This window comes from Polyodon spathula, chromosome 2, assembly GCF_017654505.1.
Source record: "Polyodon spathula isolate WHYD16114869_AA chromosome 2, ASM1765450v1, whole genome shotgun sequence".
In the NCBI taxonomy this organism is placed as follows: Eukaryota; Metazoa; Chordata; class Actinopteri; order Acipenseriformes; family Polyodontidae; genus Polyodon; species Polyodon spathula.
In genome coordinates, this window is record NC_054535.1 from 88,352,678 (window position 1) to 88,372,426 (window position 19,749).

The 19,749-nt window shown below is 36.9% G+C and overlaps 1 protein-coding gene across 2 annotated transcripts in view; it reads left to right on the plus strand.

Moving 5' to 3' along the window:
* The first annotated feature begins 389 nt into the window (after positions 1–389).
* The window catches only part of fancc (FA complementation group C), a 43,997-nt gene continuing 24,637 nt past the window's right edge, over positions 390–19,749 (plus strand). The window contains exons 1-4 of one of the 2 annotated variants that reach the window (XM_041233469.1): positions 390–641; positions 10,921–11,173; positions 13,619–13,703; positions 14,438–14,532. In XM_041233469.1, the coding sequence (XP_041089403.1) occupies positions 11,009–11,173; positions 13,619–13,703; positions 14,438–14,532 (345 nt within the window). In that variant the 5' untranslated portion in view covers positions 390–641; positions 10,921–11,008. The other variant, XM_041233478.1, reaches the window with a different exon arrangement.

Sequence of the window (19,749 nt, forward strand, 5' to 3'; positions counted from 1 at the left end):
AAAATAAGACAGATTTTCCAAGTTCAAACACATGCTTATAAGCTCAATAACAATTTATATAGGGAGAAAAAAAATCTAACTGCTGTCAGCATATTGGCAAATTCTGATTCTCTTTCCTCCACATGCAGCTACACCTCAGAAATCAATTTATGGGGGTATGTTACAGTAAATTAAAATTAAAATAAATAACAAAACAGAAATACATTACAATACACCAACAGAATACACAATAACAGGACTTGCACAAATAAAAAAGCAAGCACAAACTTAATGCATATTACTGAATTATGGTATTTTTGTGTATTCATGCAGTACTGTACCATATGCCATACCCCTTTAAATAACTTTTTAGGTCTGTGCTGTTTTTTGGCAGACTATACAGTGTCACTGCAACTTACCAATTTAAATATATGGCTACTATCTCACCTACACCCTCAATTGCAGAATGCAGTACAGATCATCCCTCCCTGCGTTCCTGCACAACTTGCCCACATTATTAAACATATCTAACCAGAAGCTCCTGGAGCATTTCTTGAGTTTTCGCCCTCCCCTCTTCAACACAGCTGCAGCGCGGGAAAGAAACCAGACTTTCATTTCAGCTAATGCAGAAGCTGACAACTTCCGTCAACACAAAGAAAGAGGTATATATATTTATTTTATTTATTTATTTTTTTAAGAAAAGAAAGCAGTCATACATGGTGGTACAATATCTCTTCTGACCAGGTTAGTTTTTAAATAAATTAATTAACACAGACGTGAAAAAAGAGGAAGATAAAAACGAGGAACAGTTTTGCAAGGGAAACCATACAGAAAATGGAGTTACGCAGCACAACTGTGTATTAACATCACAGACGTAGTGCACTTATTATTAGCGTGACTACTACTTTACCTTTCAAAAACTGTGAACATCTTCGACAGGGGAAGCAACGCCGAAATGCTCCTTAGTACATTTTATGGGACATTTACTACCACTGGAGTTTAACTTTAAAATAAAGAGAGGCTTTTAGTGACATGTTTCATTGAACTGTCGGTTAGCAGTTTTTGATCTCTCTTGGTGAACAGCATTGATATTTGGAAGTAACTGAGTTTCTAAATATTCAATGGTTTACACCTCGTTTCGCCTGTTCCATCCTTTTGCTAAATACAAAGTTCACCTTCAGTTCCGCCAGTGAATTATTGTATTTTGTAGATCTACGTTTTTTGAGGAAGATTCAATTGGATGTTCCTGCTGTCACTCACAGTTCTGAATCACATCACTCAGGCTTATTTTAAAAATAAAACTGCAGAACATACCACGCTTGCTAATTTACATTACTGTTATGCTATTGATTGGTCTAGTAATGTTTACTTTGTGCTGTTGTATATTGGAAAATATTGAACATATCAAAGGCAATTTTCAAACTTGCAAAACATTCCTTGATATAGTTTACAATTTGAAGAACAAAGACGATCAAGCTGACGGTTCTGGTTTATTGACAGCTTTTTCAGCAGTGCCATGGTAACATAAAGTTTTTTTTGTTTGTTTTCCCGTTGAATCATGATAGAAAATAACCTTAAAAAAAAAAAGAAGGCACTCACAACAGCTTTACGTACGTCATCGCAGACATGCGGTGTGGCACTTTTGGACAGTGACATATGTTTTGTTGACCAATTATATGAGAATGCTTTGCAGATTTCTTGTTGGCATGGATACAATCAACCCTGCAGGCAACCACATAAAGTGGTCCCAATATTAACAAGTTAGTATGGACTTTTGTGTTACAAATCAAACTTAGAACTTTAGGATGTAGGCCCTACCAGTGTGCTGTTTCAGAACTAAGTAACTTCTCAGAAAGTCTCAGTTGAAAAAATTATTTAGATGTTATATGAAAACACAGTTATTTTAGGGTGTGCAGTTTTCAGTGAATTAATGTCTGCTATACTACAATGGAGGACAGCAGTCCTAGACCTCTATACACTGTTGAAAGTTATTGTATACTAATGTACTGTAGATGGTTGAAAAGGTGTGGAATATAATTGCATTTTGCGTTTTAATAAATTGTTAGAAAGCAAACGTTTTATCCTGTAAGTATCTAAACTGCACAGAAATTTGCCTGGCATAAAAAGGTGTGTATTAAGCTGTGGAGTTTAGGGACCTTTCGCATATAGTATAGGGTTTTTCCACATTTGATGCAAACTAAAATATGTTTTGTTTGCCCTGTATTTGTAAGTGTAAAACCAAATGCACTTTGGCGTATATTTCATGCATGTTTTTTGCAAGACCAAAATCGGCAAGTCTTATTGCTTCTTTTCAACAAAACGGGGGGGGGGGTGCCTTCCATTTAAGATGCAATGGGGAGTTGAAAAAAATTTGTAGCATTCTGAGGAACATTCATCTCAATAAACTTCTGAGGGTTCCAGGCATACCTCTGCATCTCCCAGAGTAAAACATACTCCTGCAGTAGTTAGCGTGCTTCTTTAAAGCTGGACCAGAGACAGGATCTCAATATTTTTACATGCTTATTTTTTTAACCGAGACACAGTGTACAGTGTGGTTTTTGTTTCCATCTAATTTATAAAATTTCCCACGACATGAACAAGGCTATAATGCCTGGGGAAAAGAGAGGCTGAGGTACATTTTGAAAAATAAATATTTTATGTTTGATACAATATTTGACATACAGAACCACCTTAAATCAAATTTAAATGTCTTCTTAATACAAAACTAATACAGGCCTATGTATTACTATACAGTATGTGGTATTTGAATTTGTATTGAGGTGGCGCTCTTTTTGAAGTAGTATTGTAATTTAAAGTTCAGTTGTAAGTGTAGTGTAAAGCTTTACTATCACCATAGTTTGTCCCCAAAATAACAGATTTTCTAGTGCTACTTTTCCTGTGGTTTATTTCAATACAATTCTATAATTGAAGAGATCATGCTTTTCAGGACAACTTAGAATTTTGTGAGTTCTTCAGTTGCGGTATTGTTTAAATTGTATGCAACGAAAGCTTAAACATTTCATCAAGTAATTTTGTTTAAGTCTATTGTTTCTGTTTTAGGAGTCTTGCTTAAAAATAATGTGCATTTGTACTGTGTTTTTGTGGTATTTTCGCCCAATGTCTTTAAATGTAATTATATCAGAAGTTGGTTTGGAATTACAAACTACATACTGTATTTCTTCGAATTTAAGACACACTTTTTTTAACAACTGTTTGCTCAAAAATAGCCTGTATCTTAATTTCAAGAACAGTGTAGTGATACATGTATTAAAATCGCCAACAAAAGACGTGACTACCCGAGTACACAAATAGCAATGTGACTTAGTGCTGAGAAAAGACAAACCAAAACGTTACTGGACGATCTTGAATCATCTATGACATACAGGCAGCCATTTTCAAAGGAGCGCTATTAGCTTCCTGAGGAATTCAAAGATAAGCTTTTACAATTTCAACGTTTCTAACAAACAGTACCAGCTTGGACAGATTGGAAATGCTGATCAGACCGCTGTACTTTTCAACATGCCAAGCAATACCACAGTCCACAAATTGGGAGAAAAACAGTTGTGAGTAATCACGACTGGAAATGAGAAGCAGCATATAACTGTAATGCTCAGTGTGATAGGAGACGCCTGCAGACTGCCTCCATATGCGTAATTGAGGTTGTTTCTGCATATTTATTTGATGTTTTATTTTCTCAAATTGAGGGTGGTAAATTTGGGTTTCTTCTTAAATTCGGTCGACAATATTTTATATTTTCTAACAAAAGAATTCAAAACATAAAATTAGACTAACCTTCTCTTGGGACTGCATGGCTTTTTTGAAAAACACAAAACAACGCAATCAAATAGTTATATTGTTATTATTTTACTGAGGAGGTGTGTGTGCCGCATCTTAAATGGACTTACTGGATTTTCTTGTCTAACAAATAACTAAAATATTAATACTACAAATAAAAAAAACTGAATCTTGTTGTTGGGGTCACTGAGTGATCAGCTGAAAAAAAATCATAGTCTTCCTAAAAAAAAAAAAGATTGAATTTCAAAGAACTGCGAAAATCTTGTCTTCAAACATTATTCATAAGCAGATTTAACAGAGACTACTTCTGATCACTTCCTGTCTGCGAAACGGACATTCACTGACGCTCCCATACAACAGTACAAAACAGCTCAATACAAAATGGCACCTGACAAAAAAAAGTATAACAGTCTTTGTGGCTGTGGTGCACATTTAGTCCATATAGTGTCTGTCAGTTTTCTGTAAAGCTCACATTATGATGTGTAAATGATGACAACTGGATGAGTGTTTCTAAAGATAACAAAAATTTGACCTGTGGTGTGATGGGCATATGTTTGGAGGTACATACTGTATTTCACATTATTGCGTAGAAGCCACATCTTTTGAATTCAGTTGTGCAGTGCTTTTTACTGTTTCGGGAAATGTATTACTTTTATCATGTAGTGCAATAGAGTTTATTGTTGGTGGGGATGTACCTTGCATAACAGGACTATTCTGTTAGTTATAAGAAATGAAAAAGCTTCTCATAGAAGCTACTGAAGACGTGGGCAAGACCCAGAGGGGGAAAAAAATAGACTTAAAATACTACCAGTGCTGATGAGGCTGTTGTTAACCAATGCATGCAGCTCCACAGAAGTACAGGGTCACACTAATGTGTACGGCCTGCCTGTGGTCTTTCCTGCAATGACTACAGCTCTAGCAAGCTCCAGGAGACCCCAACAACAACAGCAGTCGTAGTAGTCTAGGGTACTGCTAGTCTAGGGTAATGTAGTACATGGCAATTTGAGTGGACTAACGGAGTCCTGCGCTGGTACGTTTTTTTACAACCCGCTGCCGACTCAGACCCGCTACTTCAGGACCCGACCCGAACCCGCAACCCGCTGCAACACCATCTTCTTACCCGTGACCCGCTTTAATAAGACCTACAACCCAACACGAACTCGCAAGTGTTTCTCGTTTACATACTGCCTGCGTCAAAAGGCGATCTCATGCTCTCACGTTCACACACAAACACACACATCTCTACTATTCTCCAGTGATTGAGTTTATACAATAGACTGTAGATCGTTTTCGATGACGTCATAAATCACCTAGCAACCGTTCTCAACAGAGACAGCAGCCATGTGATGGGCTCATGTGTGGAGTTTACCGATACACATCATTGAACAATGTCGGAAATGGCAGCATTTTCTCACTATTTTAGGAAATTAGATGGATCATCTAAGCAAAGATACTGTGAAAAGATACATATAATTGGTAATCAAGATCCGTGTGCTATTTCTGAGCAAAGATGGAGCCAGGACATGCAATTATTGCCAAGCGTTTGTTTTCCGGACATAATAAATTATGTGATTCGTACACCTAGCCCATACACCCTCGAAGATTTGAGATGCTACAAAGGGCTGGAATTATACAACCAGTTTATCTGTGGATGGGTTAGAGAGGTGAAGACGTACATCATAAACAACCTATGTGTCATTAAAACTTTTACAGGTGTTTTTTTTTTTTTTTTTTTTGTGATACCATGTTACAGTTACACACAAATTAAAAAAAAAACAAAAAAAACAAAAAAAACAAAAAACAAATAGCATTACAAATGTTTCTTTTCCCTTTTGTCCTTTTGCTAAGACATGAACGAAAATAGCATGTATGTATGTATATATATATATATATATATATATATATATATATATATATATATATATATATATATATATATATATATATGGCAGTACTGTGCAAAAGTTTTAGGCAGGTGTGAAAAAATGCTGTAAAGTAAGAATGCTTTCAAAAATAGACATGTTAATAGATTATATTGATCAATTAACTAAATGCAAAGTGAGTGAACAGAAGAACACTCTAAATCAAATCCGTATTTGGTGTGACCAGCCTTTGCCTTCAAAACAGCATAAATTCTTCTAGGTACACTTGCACACAGTCAGGGATTTTGTAGGCATATAGTCAGGTGTATGATTAAACAGTTATACCAAACAGGTGCTAATGATCATCAATTCAGTATGTAGGTTGACACACAATCATTAACTGAAACAGAAGCAGCTGTGTTGGAGAAATAAAACTGGGTGAGGAACAGCCAAACTCAGCTAACAAGGTGAGGTTGCTGAAGACAGTTTACTGTCAAAAGTCATACTCCATGGCAAGACTGAGCACAGCAACAAGACACAAGGTAGTTATACTGCATCAGCAAGGTCTCTCCCAGGCAGAAATTTCAAGGCAGACAGGGGTTTCCAGATGTGCTGTCCAAGCTGTTTTGACGAAGCACAAAGAAACGGGCAACGTTGAGGACCGTAGACGCAGTGGTCGGCCAAGGAAACTTACTGCAGCAGATGAAAGACACATCATGCTTGCTTCCCTTCGCAATCGGAAGATGTCCAACAATGTCATAAGCTCAGAATTGGCAGAAAACAATGGGGCCCTGATACACCCATCTACTGTCCGGAGAAGTCTGGTCAGAAGTGGCCTTGCGGCCAAAAAGCCATACCTCCGACGTGGAAACAAGGCCAAGCGACTCAACTATGCACGAAAACACAGGAACTGGGGTGCAGAAAAATGGCAGCAGGTGCTCTGGACTGATGAGTCAAAATTTGAAATATTTGGCTGTAGCAGAAGGCAGTTTGTTCGCCGAAGGGCTGGAGAGCGGTACACGAATGAGTGTCTGCAGGCAACAGTGAAGCATGGTGGAGGTTCCTTGCAAGTTTGGGGCTGCATTTCTGCAAATGGAGTTGGGGATTTGGTCAAAATTAATGGTCTCCTCAATGCTGAGAAGTACAGGCAGATACTTATCCATCATGCAATACCATCAGGGAGGCATCTGATTGGCCCCAAATTTATTCTGCACCATGACAACGACCCCAAACATACAGCGAAAGTCATTAAGAACTATCTTCAGCGTAAAGAAGAACAAGGAGTCCTGGAAGTAATGGTATGGCCCCCACAGAGCCCTGGTCTCAACATCATCGAGTCTGTCTGGGATTACATGAAGAGAGAGAAGCAACTGAGGCTGCCTAAATCGACAGAAGAACTGTGGTTAGTTCTCCAAGATGTTTGGGCCAACCTGTGTGCAAGTGTACCTGGAAGAATTGATGCTGTTTTGAAGGCAAAGGGTGGTCACACCAAATATTGATTTGATGTAGATTTTTCTTCTGTTCACTCACTTTGCATTTTGTTAATTTTTTCACACCTGCCTAAAACTTTTGCACAGTACTGTATATATATATATGTGTATATATATATATATATATATATATATATATATATATATATATATATATATATATATATATATATCTACTATACGAACTATTTATGACGCATGTTGTATAGCTTTAGCACACGTCGACCGATAATTTCAGCTAAAATATTTTTATATAATACAGGAATTATCTCTTTTCTAATCCTCTTTGCGATAACGTTGCATTCTGCGTGTTACATAATTATTAATATATTGAGGTATTAAAAAAATACTACTATATTGAGATAGTTAATCATTAAAAAAATTATGTGTTGCTCAATTTATATTCTTCTATTACAGTAACTTATTTATATTGTATTTCTGGAACAGGACATTTCAGATAAATACTATTAATTACTATTCAATAATGCAGTAAAAGCAACACACCTAATGAAATGTCGTGAACATACTCTTGAAGACAAGTACCTACACTCCTTCAGGTCTGCCCTTGATATATTAGCCAGTAATGTTGTTGAAGCTGACACCGTGAAATTTTGAGGATATTCTGGGATCAGTATGCTACTGACAATCAAACAAGCAAGATGGACCGAATGGCCTCCTCTCGTTTGTAACCTTTCTTATGTTCTTTTGTTTTTAACATTGTTCATGACAGCATCCAGACTTTTCTCGAAGGATCTGATAGTCTCTGCTTCAACAGCTGTGTCTGGCAGCCTGTTTCAATAGTTCACCACCCTTTCTTTGAAAAAGCTCCTCCCGTCAGTTCTGAATACGCCCTTCTTCAGCTTCCACCCATGGCCCCTGGTTCTGTTCTCTGTAACCTGTGAAAAATAATTCTCAGCAGTTCCTTTGTTAAACATCTTGACAATTTGAAATACCTCTATTAAGCAGCCCCTGACTCTTCTAGTCTATGTAGATTCAGCTATCTTCATATAACATGCCTTTTTAATCCTGGAATTAATCGTGTTGCTCTCCGTTGTACTCTTTCCAATGCCTCTGTTGCCTCTTTTCCACTGTACAACGAGCCGCAAAGGGGCTGTACTGAGCCCTCACGGTGTGGTTAAGGTGAGCCTGGGTTGTTTTTCCACTGCAGAGCCAAGCCATGCTACTGACGTCACACGCAACGAAAGACAGTTGTTATTAATGGTTGTTATTAATTAACTCAGTTTGCCAAGAGACGCACAAACAAATGGTATTCAAAAATTGATAGACCAATGGTACAGCTGTATCTTGTATCGCTATTTTTTGTAAATATATTTAGGAATTTCTTTATAATCCACAAATTTTAATTATTATTTTTGACTTAATAAAGTTCAGTTAGTTCTGTTGAAGGGATAAAAAGAAGGTTTTAAAAAATATGATGTGCCAAAGATATCCCGTATATGGATAGTTGTTGTTTTTTTGTTTGGGTGCGTAAAAAACAAACAAACAAACAAAAAAACTGCGAGCGCAATGAGAGCCGTAGTTGTATGTATGGCACAGCTGTATTTTTGTTTTACTATATTTTTGTAAATAAGTTTAGAATTGTTTTATTTTCCACATTTGTTTTTCTGTATATTCATATAATAAAGGTCAAGGATGAGAAATTTGGTAGAGATTTGTCTTTTTGAGTGTACCTTACCCACGGTTTATGTCCACTTGCTTCAAATTGTCAGAAATTCGGGCATAAACTTTCTCATTTCTAACGCACAACTCTAGATCCTGAACACTTCTATCTGCCCACAGAGAAACTATGCCTGCAGGTCCATAGTATCCTAAGGCTGTGCTTTTTTCTCATCACACTCGTTGCCATGTTGCTTGTTTTTTGTCTTTCTGGAGTGTACTGACTGGTGCAACGTAATGACGAAAATCCTTAACCCCGCCCCTGGCTCAGCTTGGCTTGCACCTGGATTCAGATATCTCGTGAGGCCGGAGTTTCACGGTTTGGTTCTCGTTCGGCTCGACAAATAGCCAGTGGAGAACCGCCCATACCCGTACCGTACTTAGCCATCATGGGTCGGATGTGCCAGTGGAGAAGGGGTATATGTCTTTCTTATGATATGGGGACCAGAACTGTATACAGTATTCTAGGTGTGGTTGTATTGTATAATTTTAATATAACTTCTCTAGATTTGAATTCAACTGCCTTGGCTATATAACCTAACATTATATTTGCCTTTTATAGCTTCTCCACACTGTCTAGTTCGCTTAAGCGTTTCATCCACTACTACCCCCAAGTTCTTTTTGTACAGCTTCCTATATTTCGTTACTATTCATGTACTTTCCTCTAATGTTTTTGTGCCTGTCAGGGATGGTGAGTAGTAATCAGGAAGTAACTGTTCCTCTTTGTTGTGCTAGCCATTACTACTGGGTCCAAAATCATTATCTAATTCACCTGGGGCAATAAATAAATTATCTTTCCTTCCAGGGCTTTAACAAATGCATGTGGTAAATTTGCTTCTCTCTCCACCGGTTGGGCTGCCTAATCTCATAATTCACTTTACCTGCTGCCCACACCACCTTATAGGGACCTTGTCATTTAGCAGACAGCTTGGATTGTGTCGAGGGGAGTAGAAGCAGTACTTAGTCTCCAGAACGATGAGTCAGAATTCGAGCATTTTTGTTGTACTTCTGCTCTTGCCGATGTTGAGACAATTTCACGTTTTCATGTGCCAATTGACCGATCAATTTTAGGCGATCCCTCAGTAGTAGTACATATTTTGACTACATTTTTAGTGTTGTTTTTGTTTTCGTCCCACCCTTCTCTTACCAGATTGAGAATGCTTGGGGTGGTCTACTGTACAGCAGTAACTGTACATTGCAGTATCTCTTCTGTTGTTTTATGGGTGGGGTCCATCCAACGAGTCAGCTGGTCAAACAAGTATTACCCCACTAGACAAGGTCTGGTGTTTTTCCGGTCTCTGATACTGCCAGAAATGATGACGGTAAGTTTCCACTGAAATGTTGAGGCACTAGTCCAGTGCGACGTCAGCTGTCATTGCTGTATATGCCGCCTGGGATTCTTCTGTCAAGCATTGGGCGAGTTGAACGGCCCACCATTCCTGAGGCCGCCTCGTTGCAGTTACCACTCGCTCGAACATAACGAGGTAGGCCTCAGAGTCGCCTTCCAGCATCGACACAAAAAATGTGTGTAAAATTTTAAATAAATACAAAAGTTAAATATAACTGAATACAAAACGAAGCCTACTTTTTATTGAAAACGTAAATGACAATGGATTTTCATATTTTACTATACAACAAAAAATGTATTATCTCAAGCTTTAATATGTTACAGTATAAGGTAAAACTTATAAGAATTACTTTTCAGCTGAAAGCTCTAGCCAGCCAAAACATGTTTTTGAAATCTGGATAATATAAATATGTAAATATTGGTCCCAGCATCATGTGATAAAACTATGTTGCTGGTAAACTCTTGCTGTTAATGATGCCAGTTTGCTAGAAATACTTTTGAGCTACAGCAGGGAGGTGGTGTAAGTTACAGTTGAGCCCCACTCTTCTAATGAAATACTGGTGATGACAAATTCAGATGGAAACAAGTTGAGCCCCAGCTGGGCAAGACATTTAAAAGCAATTGTCTGATTAAAACTCAGTCACTACAGCCTTGGCACAAAAGGTTATTTTGATTTTTTTCTTTCTTCACAACTATTTAGCACAGTTTTTTCTTTAATGGAAAAAAGGCTGAAGAAATTAACTTCATTTTTTTTTTTTTTGCCTCGCAGATTTCCTGGCTATTAGCTGGAGAGGCCCTGGTCTTGAAGTACCCATTCAGGTCTGACTGGAAGTCTTTGTGTGTGTGTGGCTTGTGGTATGGCCCAGCAGAGCACCAGTCCTGCTCTCTGCTTGGAGTATTGGCAGAATAAAGCTGTAGAGTGGGGACAGGCCACCACTTTGGCATCCCAACAAGATGTCTGCCTACACCTGCAACAATTAAAGGAGTTCCTACAGCAGATTTTCCAAAAGTTGCAGCATATGGTGAGTTGACACAACAGAAGTTATAACTGTCTAAAGAATAGAGGTCCTCCACAGACTGGAGTGAATATGCAATGTTAGGGGGTGGTGTAAGGAGTGCAAAGTGGTTTGCGGGTACAAAACCTCCGTAAGTCGTGTTTAGCAACTGTAAACTCTGATTTTACCGGCTGCTAAAATGTGGCATATGTAAAGAATGGTGTTCACCTGGCATTCTGCACCCACTATCAAATTTGCACTTTGTCATTACTCCATTAAAATTATATATTGAAATGCATTCAGATGAAGAAAAGAGCATTATAAACATTATCAAACATTATAATGTGATGTAAAGATTTGCCTTGCACTTAGGCAAGTGCTGACCCTCCAAAAACTTTTCACCTCTTCTTACAAGGTGCAGACCATTGTAGACGCGAGTAACTAAATGCTGTATAAAAGCACACACCTGCAGAGACCTGTCATTGGCTTCAGGATGGCTGCTGTAGTACACCTCCTGATGCAGAGACACTTGGACCTTGTTGAGGAGAGACAGGAACATATTCAGAGGAGAAGGGCAACACAAAGAAGACCATGCATATTCAATCCCAGGGTCACTTTGTTTGTGATGCCAGAGGATGTGGTGCTAAAGCATTATTGTCTCACTCCACAGGTCACCCTTGACCTCATAGCTGAATTGAGGGGTGAGCTAGACCCCAGCATCAATCTAGGGACTGCTATCCCTTCACATGTGAAAGTGCTGTGTTCTCTGCGTGACATAGCCTCTGGCTCCTTTCAGACCACAGTTGGAATATCTAGAGCGATAGCCCAATCAATCTTTTCCAGAGTGCTAGGCAAATTTCTGGATGTCATGCTAAAAAGGGCAGGCCAAAGGATACTAAGGATACTAGCATAACTGATGTTGTCTGAGGCTTTTCTAAACAGCAGTGACCTTAGCTGTAAGGACTCTCAGCTCCTTCTCAGAAAACTTTTTCGTGTGCTAAGAGGACTTTACTGCCCTTCATCTGACTTTTTTTTGTTTGTTTGTATTTTTGCCTCACTTTTTTTTTTTTTGTATTTTTCGTGTTCCACAACTGTCATACAGCGACTACTACTCTCTGTACTCCTAACTCTGCAAGTGCGGCCGCTAACTAGACCGATGCGCACATTGAGACCCTCAATATCATAATTGCGGATCATAATTTGTGCGTGTTGAGCAATTTGCATTGCTCTTAAGCTTACATAGGGTGATAATTCCCTGGCCACAATGCAATTTGAATTTTGCATCCACAGTTATTTGCACTGCGCCTATACTACATCACCCTCTTAACCTCATGTATCTCTGGATCAAGTGTTGCAAATTGGAGACCAGCCAAAGGTAATGTTAACAGGAATGTATGTCCTGCAATCTTGATTTATTGTGAAAGAAGCCCTTTATTCTTGATTGGTCCCCTTGTCACATGAGACTTACTAGCCAATCAAGTCGCTACAATTCCTGGCACTTCTAAATGAAAAAAAAAATTCTGGTTGTCAGGGCCTTAGTGAGTCATTAAAAAGAGGCCTTTACATGCAAGTCTGTAACCATTCTTATCAGATTTTCAATTTTGTCAACAATAAAGCATTGTGACATCATCAGGGACGTTATTATACAGGTATCTTAAAATAATTGCTTTCAAATAGAAATACCTTTTCATTCCTGTTGAAGGGAAAAAAACAAAGATATGCTATAGTTTACCTTGGTCCTGTTCCTTCAATGTAGTTTCATTGGACTAGAATTTTCCTCTTTGCCTTCATTAAATTGTGTTAAAAATGTTAACACAAACATGTTTGCCTAAGTCCAGTGTAAAGTTGGATAAGGTTTTTGGCCATACTTAATGTCACTTCAGATCTGGGGATAATGGGGCCCTTTAATGATCTTTGTTATTACTTTATTTTGCATTTATACTATCCCTAAATATAGGAAATCCACATCTTGATTCAAAGGGATGATCTAAAAGTTCATGAGAAATGCATTGTGTACCTGGAAGGCTGAAGATACTTAATAATTGGTTGGTTTTCAATTAGTTCTTAGGCAAAAGGTTGAATCCAACTGTTTAGGTATAAGTAATGTATCACTTAATCCTCATCAGTGAATAAGCCTCATGAAAAACCAGGCTTATTCAAGTACATGAGCTGCCACATGTGGAACTGTTTGATTTTAATTTTTGGCGATTTTAAATAATTTTTGGTGCCTTCTATATATATATATATATATATATATATATATATATATATATATATATATATATATATATATATATATATATATATATTTTTCTCTCTTTTTAATTATTTGAAGTAAATCCAAAAAACCTCACAAAATTATATGTAATGTGTTTTTACGAGGGGGGAAATAAGCTGATTTGTGGCTGTAAAGGAATGATTTGTTTCAAAAACAGTATTGTTATTGTCTGCTGGGTTTGTTTTGTGTTGCAGAACACCACTGCGGCCATGAAGACATTTCCTCTAGTCGGTCAATTGCTTGGAAGACTCTGTTGGAACCCATATGTTGTAGCGGATGGTAATTAACAACGGAACTGCCAAGCTCTTGTATTCTCAGTCACAATTATTAAGTTGTTTAGCAATAGATAGATAGGTAGAATTAATCAAACTAAAGAAACAAGGTCCAGTAGACAGATGTTTAAAAAAAGGAAGAAATATCTAAACAATTTTCTATTGGACGTTTTGTTTAGATTACATGTTTACATGTACAGCTATAGCCTAAAGCTTTGCATCACCTAGAATTTTAGACATTATAATAATTAGATATATATATATATATATATATATATATATATATATATATATATATATATATATATATAGAACAACATCATGTAATCAAAGACACTACAAAATGATAAAAGTTTACTGGAAGCCTTAGTAGTAGTACAGTATTTCATGTCACATTTTTCAATTTTTATATGGAAAACTACAAAGCGGTATGCAATTCAGTATGTTAACATAACATTATTCAGCAGGTTTCATTCGACTTTATAAAGCAAAATTAGTTAAGTCTATAGGGTGATGCAAACCTTTTGGCCCTGGCTATACAGTATGTTACTGGTATTCGTGTCTGTTCGTTCTAGATAGCAGAAAGGTCTCCAAAGACTGGCATGTATTATAAATATTGTACTGTAAATTGTGTGTAGCAGAAATCATTGTAGAGGGTTACTTTTTTTTTTCTATACCTCTGCATGCTAAAGTCTCCTTTCGGAGTTGTCTTACACAACTGTTTCTTTTGTTTCCTGCTAGAAGAGAGCCAAAGGACTCTGCTGCAGTGTTTATGGTGTCTATACAGTGCTGAACCACAGAATGCCATCGAATTAAAAGCCAATGGCTGGATTCAGGTATGAGAATGAACCGAAACTGACCTGTTTTCAATTTTTTTATTTTGACTAACATGTTTAATTTGATATTTTTCTTTTAACAACAATTAAAAAGAAAAGGGCACAATCGGCATCAAATGCAATGGACACACTGACCCCATCAAAAAAATACTAACCCATTCTGTTACCCCTCCCCTGATTGGTGAATTTTGTAGTTATTGTTTTATTTAACAACTCATTTATTTAAAAAAAAAAAAAAAAAAAAAACCCCAAAAAACCACTAAATCAGCAAACCATTTCTTCTGTTAATCATGCACAGTAGAAATGGGAGGAAATAATAATAATAATAATAATAATAATAATAATAAATAATAATAATAATAATAAAAGGTGCAATAGTGTTAATTCCCTATTTTAAAATGTTGACATTGTGCTGGAGAAATCCAGTGCCGATCCTCAATCCTCCCTCCCTATGTCAGAGTGGATGCTCTGTGCTTGGGGAAATAGGAGCCAAGGTGCTCTAAATAACTTGTGGTTACGGCCGGGACAGGGCTGGGGCTGGGGCTGATTGTGCAGATCCCTTTTGCCAATCCTGAAGGCTGGTCAAAATGCATCATTTTTGTTGTGTGTTTACGGAAGGATCCACGTGCTTACTTCTGAGGCAGACCAAATATCTGCATATTTGACTTAAAATATGTGTCAATGCCAATGGAGGTGTAAGGCAACCATCAAACTTGTTAAAAGGTGTAATATGTAAAACATAGAAGAGGTAAAAGTACAAAAATAGATCTCTTTTGCTGTGCATTGGTTGTCTAACTTTTAGTAATATTTTTTTATTAATTCTCTGCAGGAATGAGTGATGTTTCAATGGTCCAGGGAAGGATAGTTTTTCTGCTACTGCATTTAAAAATGCGTCTTTCACTACAAACAGAGATGTAGTCATATTCTTAGAGCTGCAAAACCTGGTGTCTAACAGATGGGAAAAGGATTGTTTACATTAAAACCAAATATTTTTCAACCAAGCCCCTTTCACACTGGGATGCCATACCCGGGTTGGAACCTCACCGGGTCAGGATCCAGTGTTATGCGGATTGGCTATGTGATTTCACCCTGCTTTTGATAAAACAGGGTTGACCTAGGTGACAGGCGCAAGTACACAATGCATGTATTAATGCCCCAGAAGCAACTTGTAACAGGCGTTTCCATCCAAGCTTCTCTGGATTGAACCGTTGGATCAAATGTTGATCAGAGCAAATGTTTCTTCATCCCTGCTGCAATCTGGCTCATGCTGTGTCTCAATCAACACAAATTGGGACACGGATATGAAAGGGGCTTTAGTCTACAAAAGCAACCAGATTAAACCTTTGCAAATTAAAATATTGCCAAATTAAACAAAATGGAATTCTTCTCATTCTAGTAGAAAGGCTTTGTAATTAAAAACAAAACAAACTTTTAAAGTAAACTTTTAATCTGCCAGATGTTTTTTGACCTACAACTTTTAAAAAATACAAAAAAAAAGTATTAAAAAACTAGAAAAAGAACTTGGTTCATGGTGCTTTGAAAAAGGAAAAAAAAAATGTTAAAAAAATTCCATATGGAGATTTTTTGAACATGTTTGATCAAGGTCGTCTAAGTGATCAAATACACTAAGGCAGCTGGCGCAATTTATTTAAAAATACAAACTTTTTGTCGGCATAAAAGTAATCTAGTGTAGTCTGGCGCCAAATGTAAAACACGGGTGCCATGTTTACATTTTTCTATAAACATTTAAACCACCTGCAGTTAGCTGATCTGAAATGTTTACTTAATACACTCAAATAAATCGATTAATTAAGAATATTGAGCATTCAGAAAACCACAGGGTTAATTTGGACCAAACGCAGTCTGAAGCACGTATTAACTGCTGTGTTTACTTTAATAAATACTTCTTCGCTGCAGAATGGTTTTCATCATCTGACATTCTGCAACCTGCAACAGTAAAACAGTCAACTGTGCACTATTTTGGCAACAAATCTGCTTAATATTTATGAATAACAGGCTTACTGTAGCTTGCGTTTGTGTCATCCATGCTAACTTTCAACATAAAAAAAATAATAATAATTTATACAGGTGCACATATATGTAATAGGTGCACATAAAAATCTCACAAATCCACACAATCTGGCAACAACAAAATAACTATTACCAACAACGTCTTTGCCAACTGATATTTTTTTTTTTTTTACCAACAAGAAATCTCACCTTCACCATCTGTGTGGGATTACCTACTGATGCTATTTGATATAATTGCTAATGTTAACATTGGATTAGTCTGACACATGTTTATTATTATTATGAAAACAAATTCAATTGTTGATCCATGCTTTTGGTCATGAAAGCAGTGGTCCCACACATGCTCCTTAAATAAAATTGATGGTCGAACCAACAATGTAGGGGTGCACCATAGAGCCCTGTATGTACAGTATTGTCACCTTGTCAACTGCTCTTAATGGGACTTCTACCTTTTTCAGGATTTTACCTTTTAATTCAGGAATGGTGAATTAAACCAGGTAGCTAATGAACTGTAAAAAATGACGTATTTTTAAGGAAAATGTATTTCAATGGGTTTTATTTTTTTTATTATTATTATTAGTCGCTGTCAGAGTTGAAGTGGAGTATGATTGTAAATCTTTGCATTGGAGGAGGATGATTGTAAATCTTCACATTGACAGATTTGTTAAAAGTGCCTAAAAAACAAAAATTGTGGGTGTTGTCGAGTGATTGAAATTTTGACAGGTCACTGACAGGAATGTCTTTAATTTCCTGTCCCTCTCCAATTTCTCTGAGGTACAAATCTACCAGCTTTACATCAATTCATTTTTTTTTACATATTCTCATATTGTTGGTCATTAATGAACATTTCTCTACTGTGGGTGTTGTCAAGTGATTGAAAACGAGATATTTTGTGTTTGAATTGAAAGTGGTCTCAAGGAGTCGAATGGGTCAAAGTTCAAATGTATTTTCCTGTAGAGGAATTATGACATTTTGATGTCTCTATTGTGCTATTATGTCTTTTTTGTTCGAATGGCTCAGGATGCACATATAGCCTTCATCTGTGTATTTTATATATATATATATATATATATATATATATATATATATATATATATATATATATATATATACACACACACACAAAAAAAAAAAAAAACTTTAAATATAAAAATAATTTTAAAATGGGAAGCAAAACCATAATTCATAATACTGGTACATCATTGTTTATTTAACATTAGGCAGCCACCTAGGGGAGAACACTGACATTACAACCAATTCATTTTTGTTGGGTTAATAAATAGCATTGGTACAAGATAAAAAAATAACTGTCAACATGATTGTTTGGCAGTTAAGTCGCAGGTAGAAAGAGCAGACTTGCCACAACACATGCAACAGATTAAGATAAGAATGTTAATATTATAATTACTGACCAGACAGTGTTGGCAGAAATTAGCACATTGATTTCCCTTAATCACTGTGCTTCACATTTGTGGGTGGTCCCAGTCTGCAGGCATTTACAGTGGAGATTTCAAGTCATCTTAACCCCTCTCACTGTGTTTTGTTTTTCATTTTGTAACATGAACATGATTTTTTAAATAAAGAATGGAAGAAACACTTTGAAATTATTCCCCTGTGTTTTGTAGTATGAGACAGTACTGTGTAGATTCTGACTGTTACTACAGGTCGCAAGCATTTGTTTTATTTGCTTCGCAGTTTATTTTCGACAACTGCAAGAAACTATCTGTTCATAGTTGCTGAAAATAATCGTCTCTAAAGAGACTTAATAAAAGGAGCAACTGTTGCTGTAGAAGATAACTTTGATTGGTAAGCAGTCAGTGGGGATTGACAGTGTGTGCTGAAAGAGGAATGGGACATTCTCATTGAGTCTTCAGGGAAGAAAAGCCAAGAGAACTGCAATCTGTGAATCTTTTTTGAGCAATTATGCTAAATATGGACTTCCCAGATTTGCCATGGCCTTCCTTCCACATCTGACTGTCGTCCATGTTTCATGTTTTTCTTTGGTGACAGACACATGGTACTTCAAACTCTGGAAGTCATTTGCTTAGAATCTGTGTGGTCTGACCATCCCAAACATGAGATTTTGGTTTTGTAAGAGGTTTTAGGTTTTATTTTTTCATTTGTTTACAGCAGTCAAGTGTATCATCCAACTAGCTGAGGCCCAATTGAACCTACCCTTTTTATGGTATTCATACATTAAGTGTTACCAGTGTTGACTATTTAGAGTGTGTGCCTCAACATTTCATACTCTCTGTTAAGTCACAAGTTCAAAGGCTCAAGAGAAACTTCACAACAAACAACTGCAGAAACTCACACTGACAAAAAAACAAAACAAACAATACTGGCTAAAGGAACTATGTTGGGCACATAATGGACTCTGACCTACCTTCAACATCTGAACCTTTCAACCTTCTGCACAGATTGCGTAATATTCCAGTTGACAACATGTTTCAGCAATATATCCTCCTGCGACGGTGATCTAGTGAAGGCAGTTGTACGTAAATACATATGTGATTTAAAAATCAAACTGCTAATTCTTATTCTATGCTATTATGTACATGATGTTGATATCTATCATGTTCTTCAACTGGTTCATCTTACTGGTAGCTCTAATTATGAATTTCCATTTGTGCCAGAGGATGTATGTTACTTGTTTAGAGCATGTTCTACTACAATATGCAGCCACATTTAAATTAACAGTCTTCATTAATACAGTCATTAGTAGAGATCTGTTTCTCAAGCCCAGACTAAAGCCATATTTAACACTTACCGTTTTCAGGAAAGAGCTCCTCAAATCAAGCTGACAGTAATTTATACAAATGTGTTGTCTTTTGACATTTTTTGAAATGTGCATTTTGGTCATCTAATTCTGCCACTACAGAAGGTTATAATTTAGATTTTCTTTGGGGGTGTGCTTACTGTACTCTACGGAATCTACAACAAAAGCCATACCCAAGCAGTAATCTGGTTAAAATCATTTCAAACAGATGGCAATGACATTTTGTGGTAAATAATGCTAAAGCGAACACACGCAGTGTCGGCAAGCTCCACGTAGTGACACGACACTGTACATTTGGGCCCAATTTTGTTCTGTCTACAAACAATGTGATGGTCTAATGAGATGTTACAGTAAGAAGACCCCCCCCCACACACACACACACGCACACACACAAAATCTGTAACAAA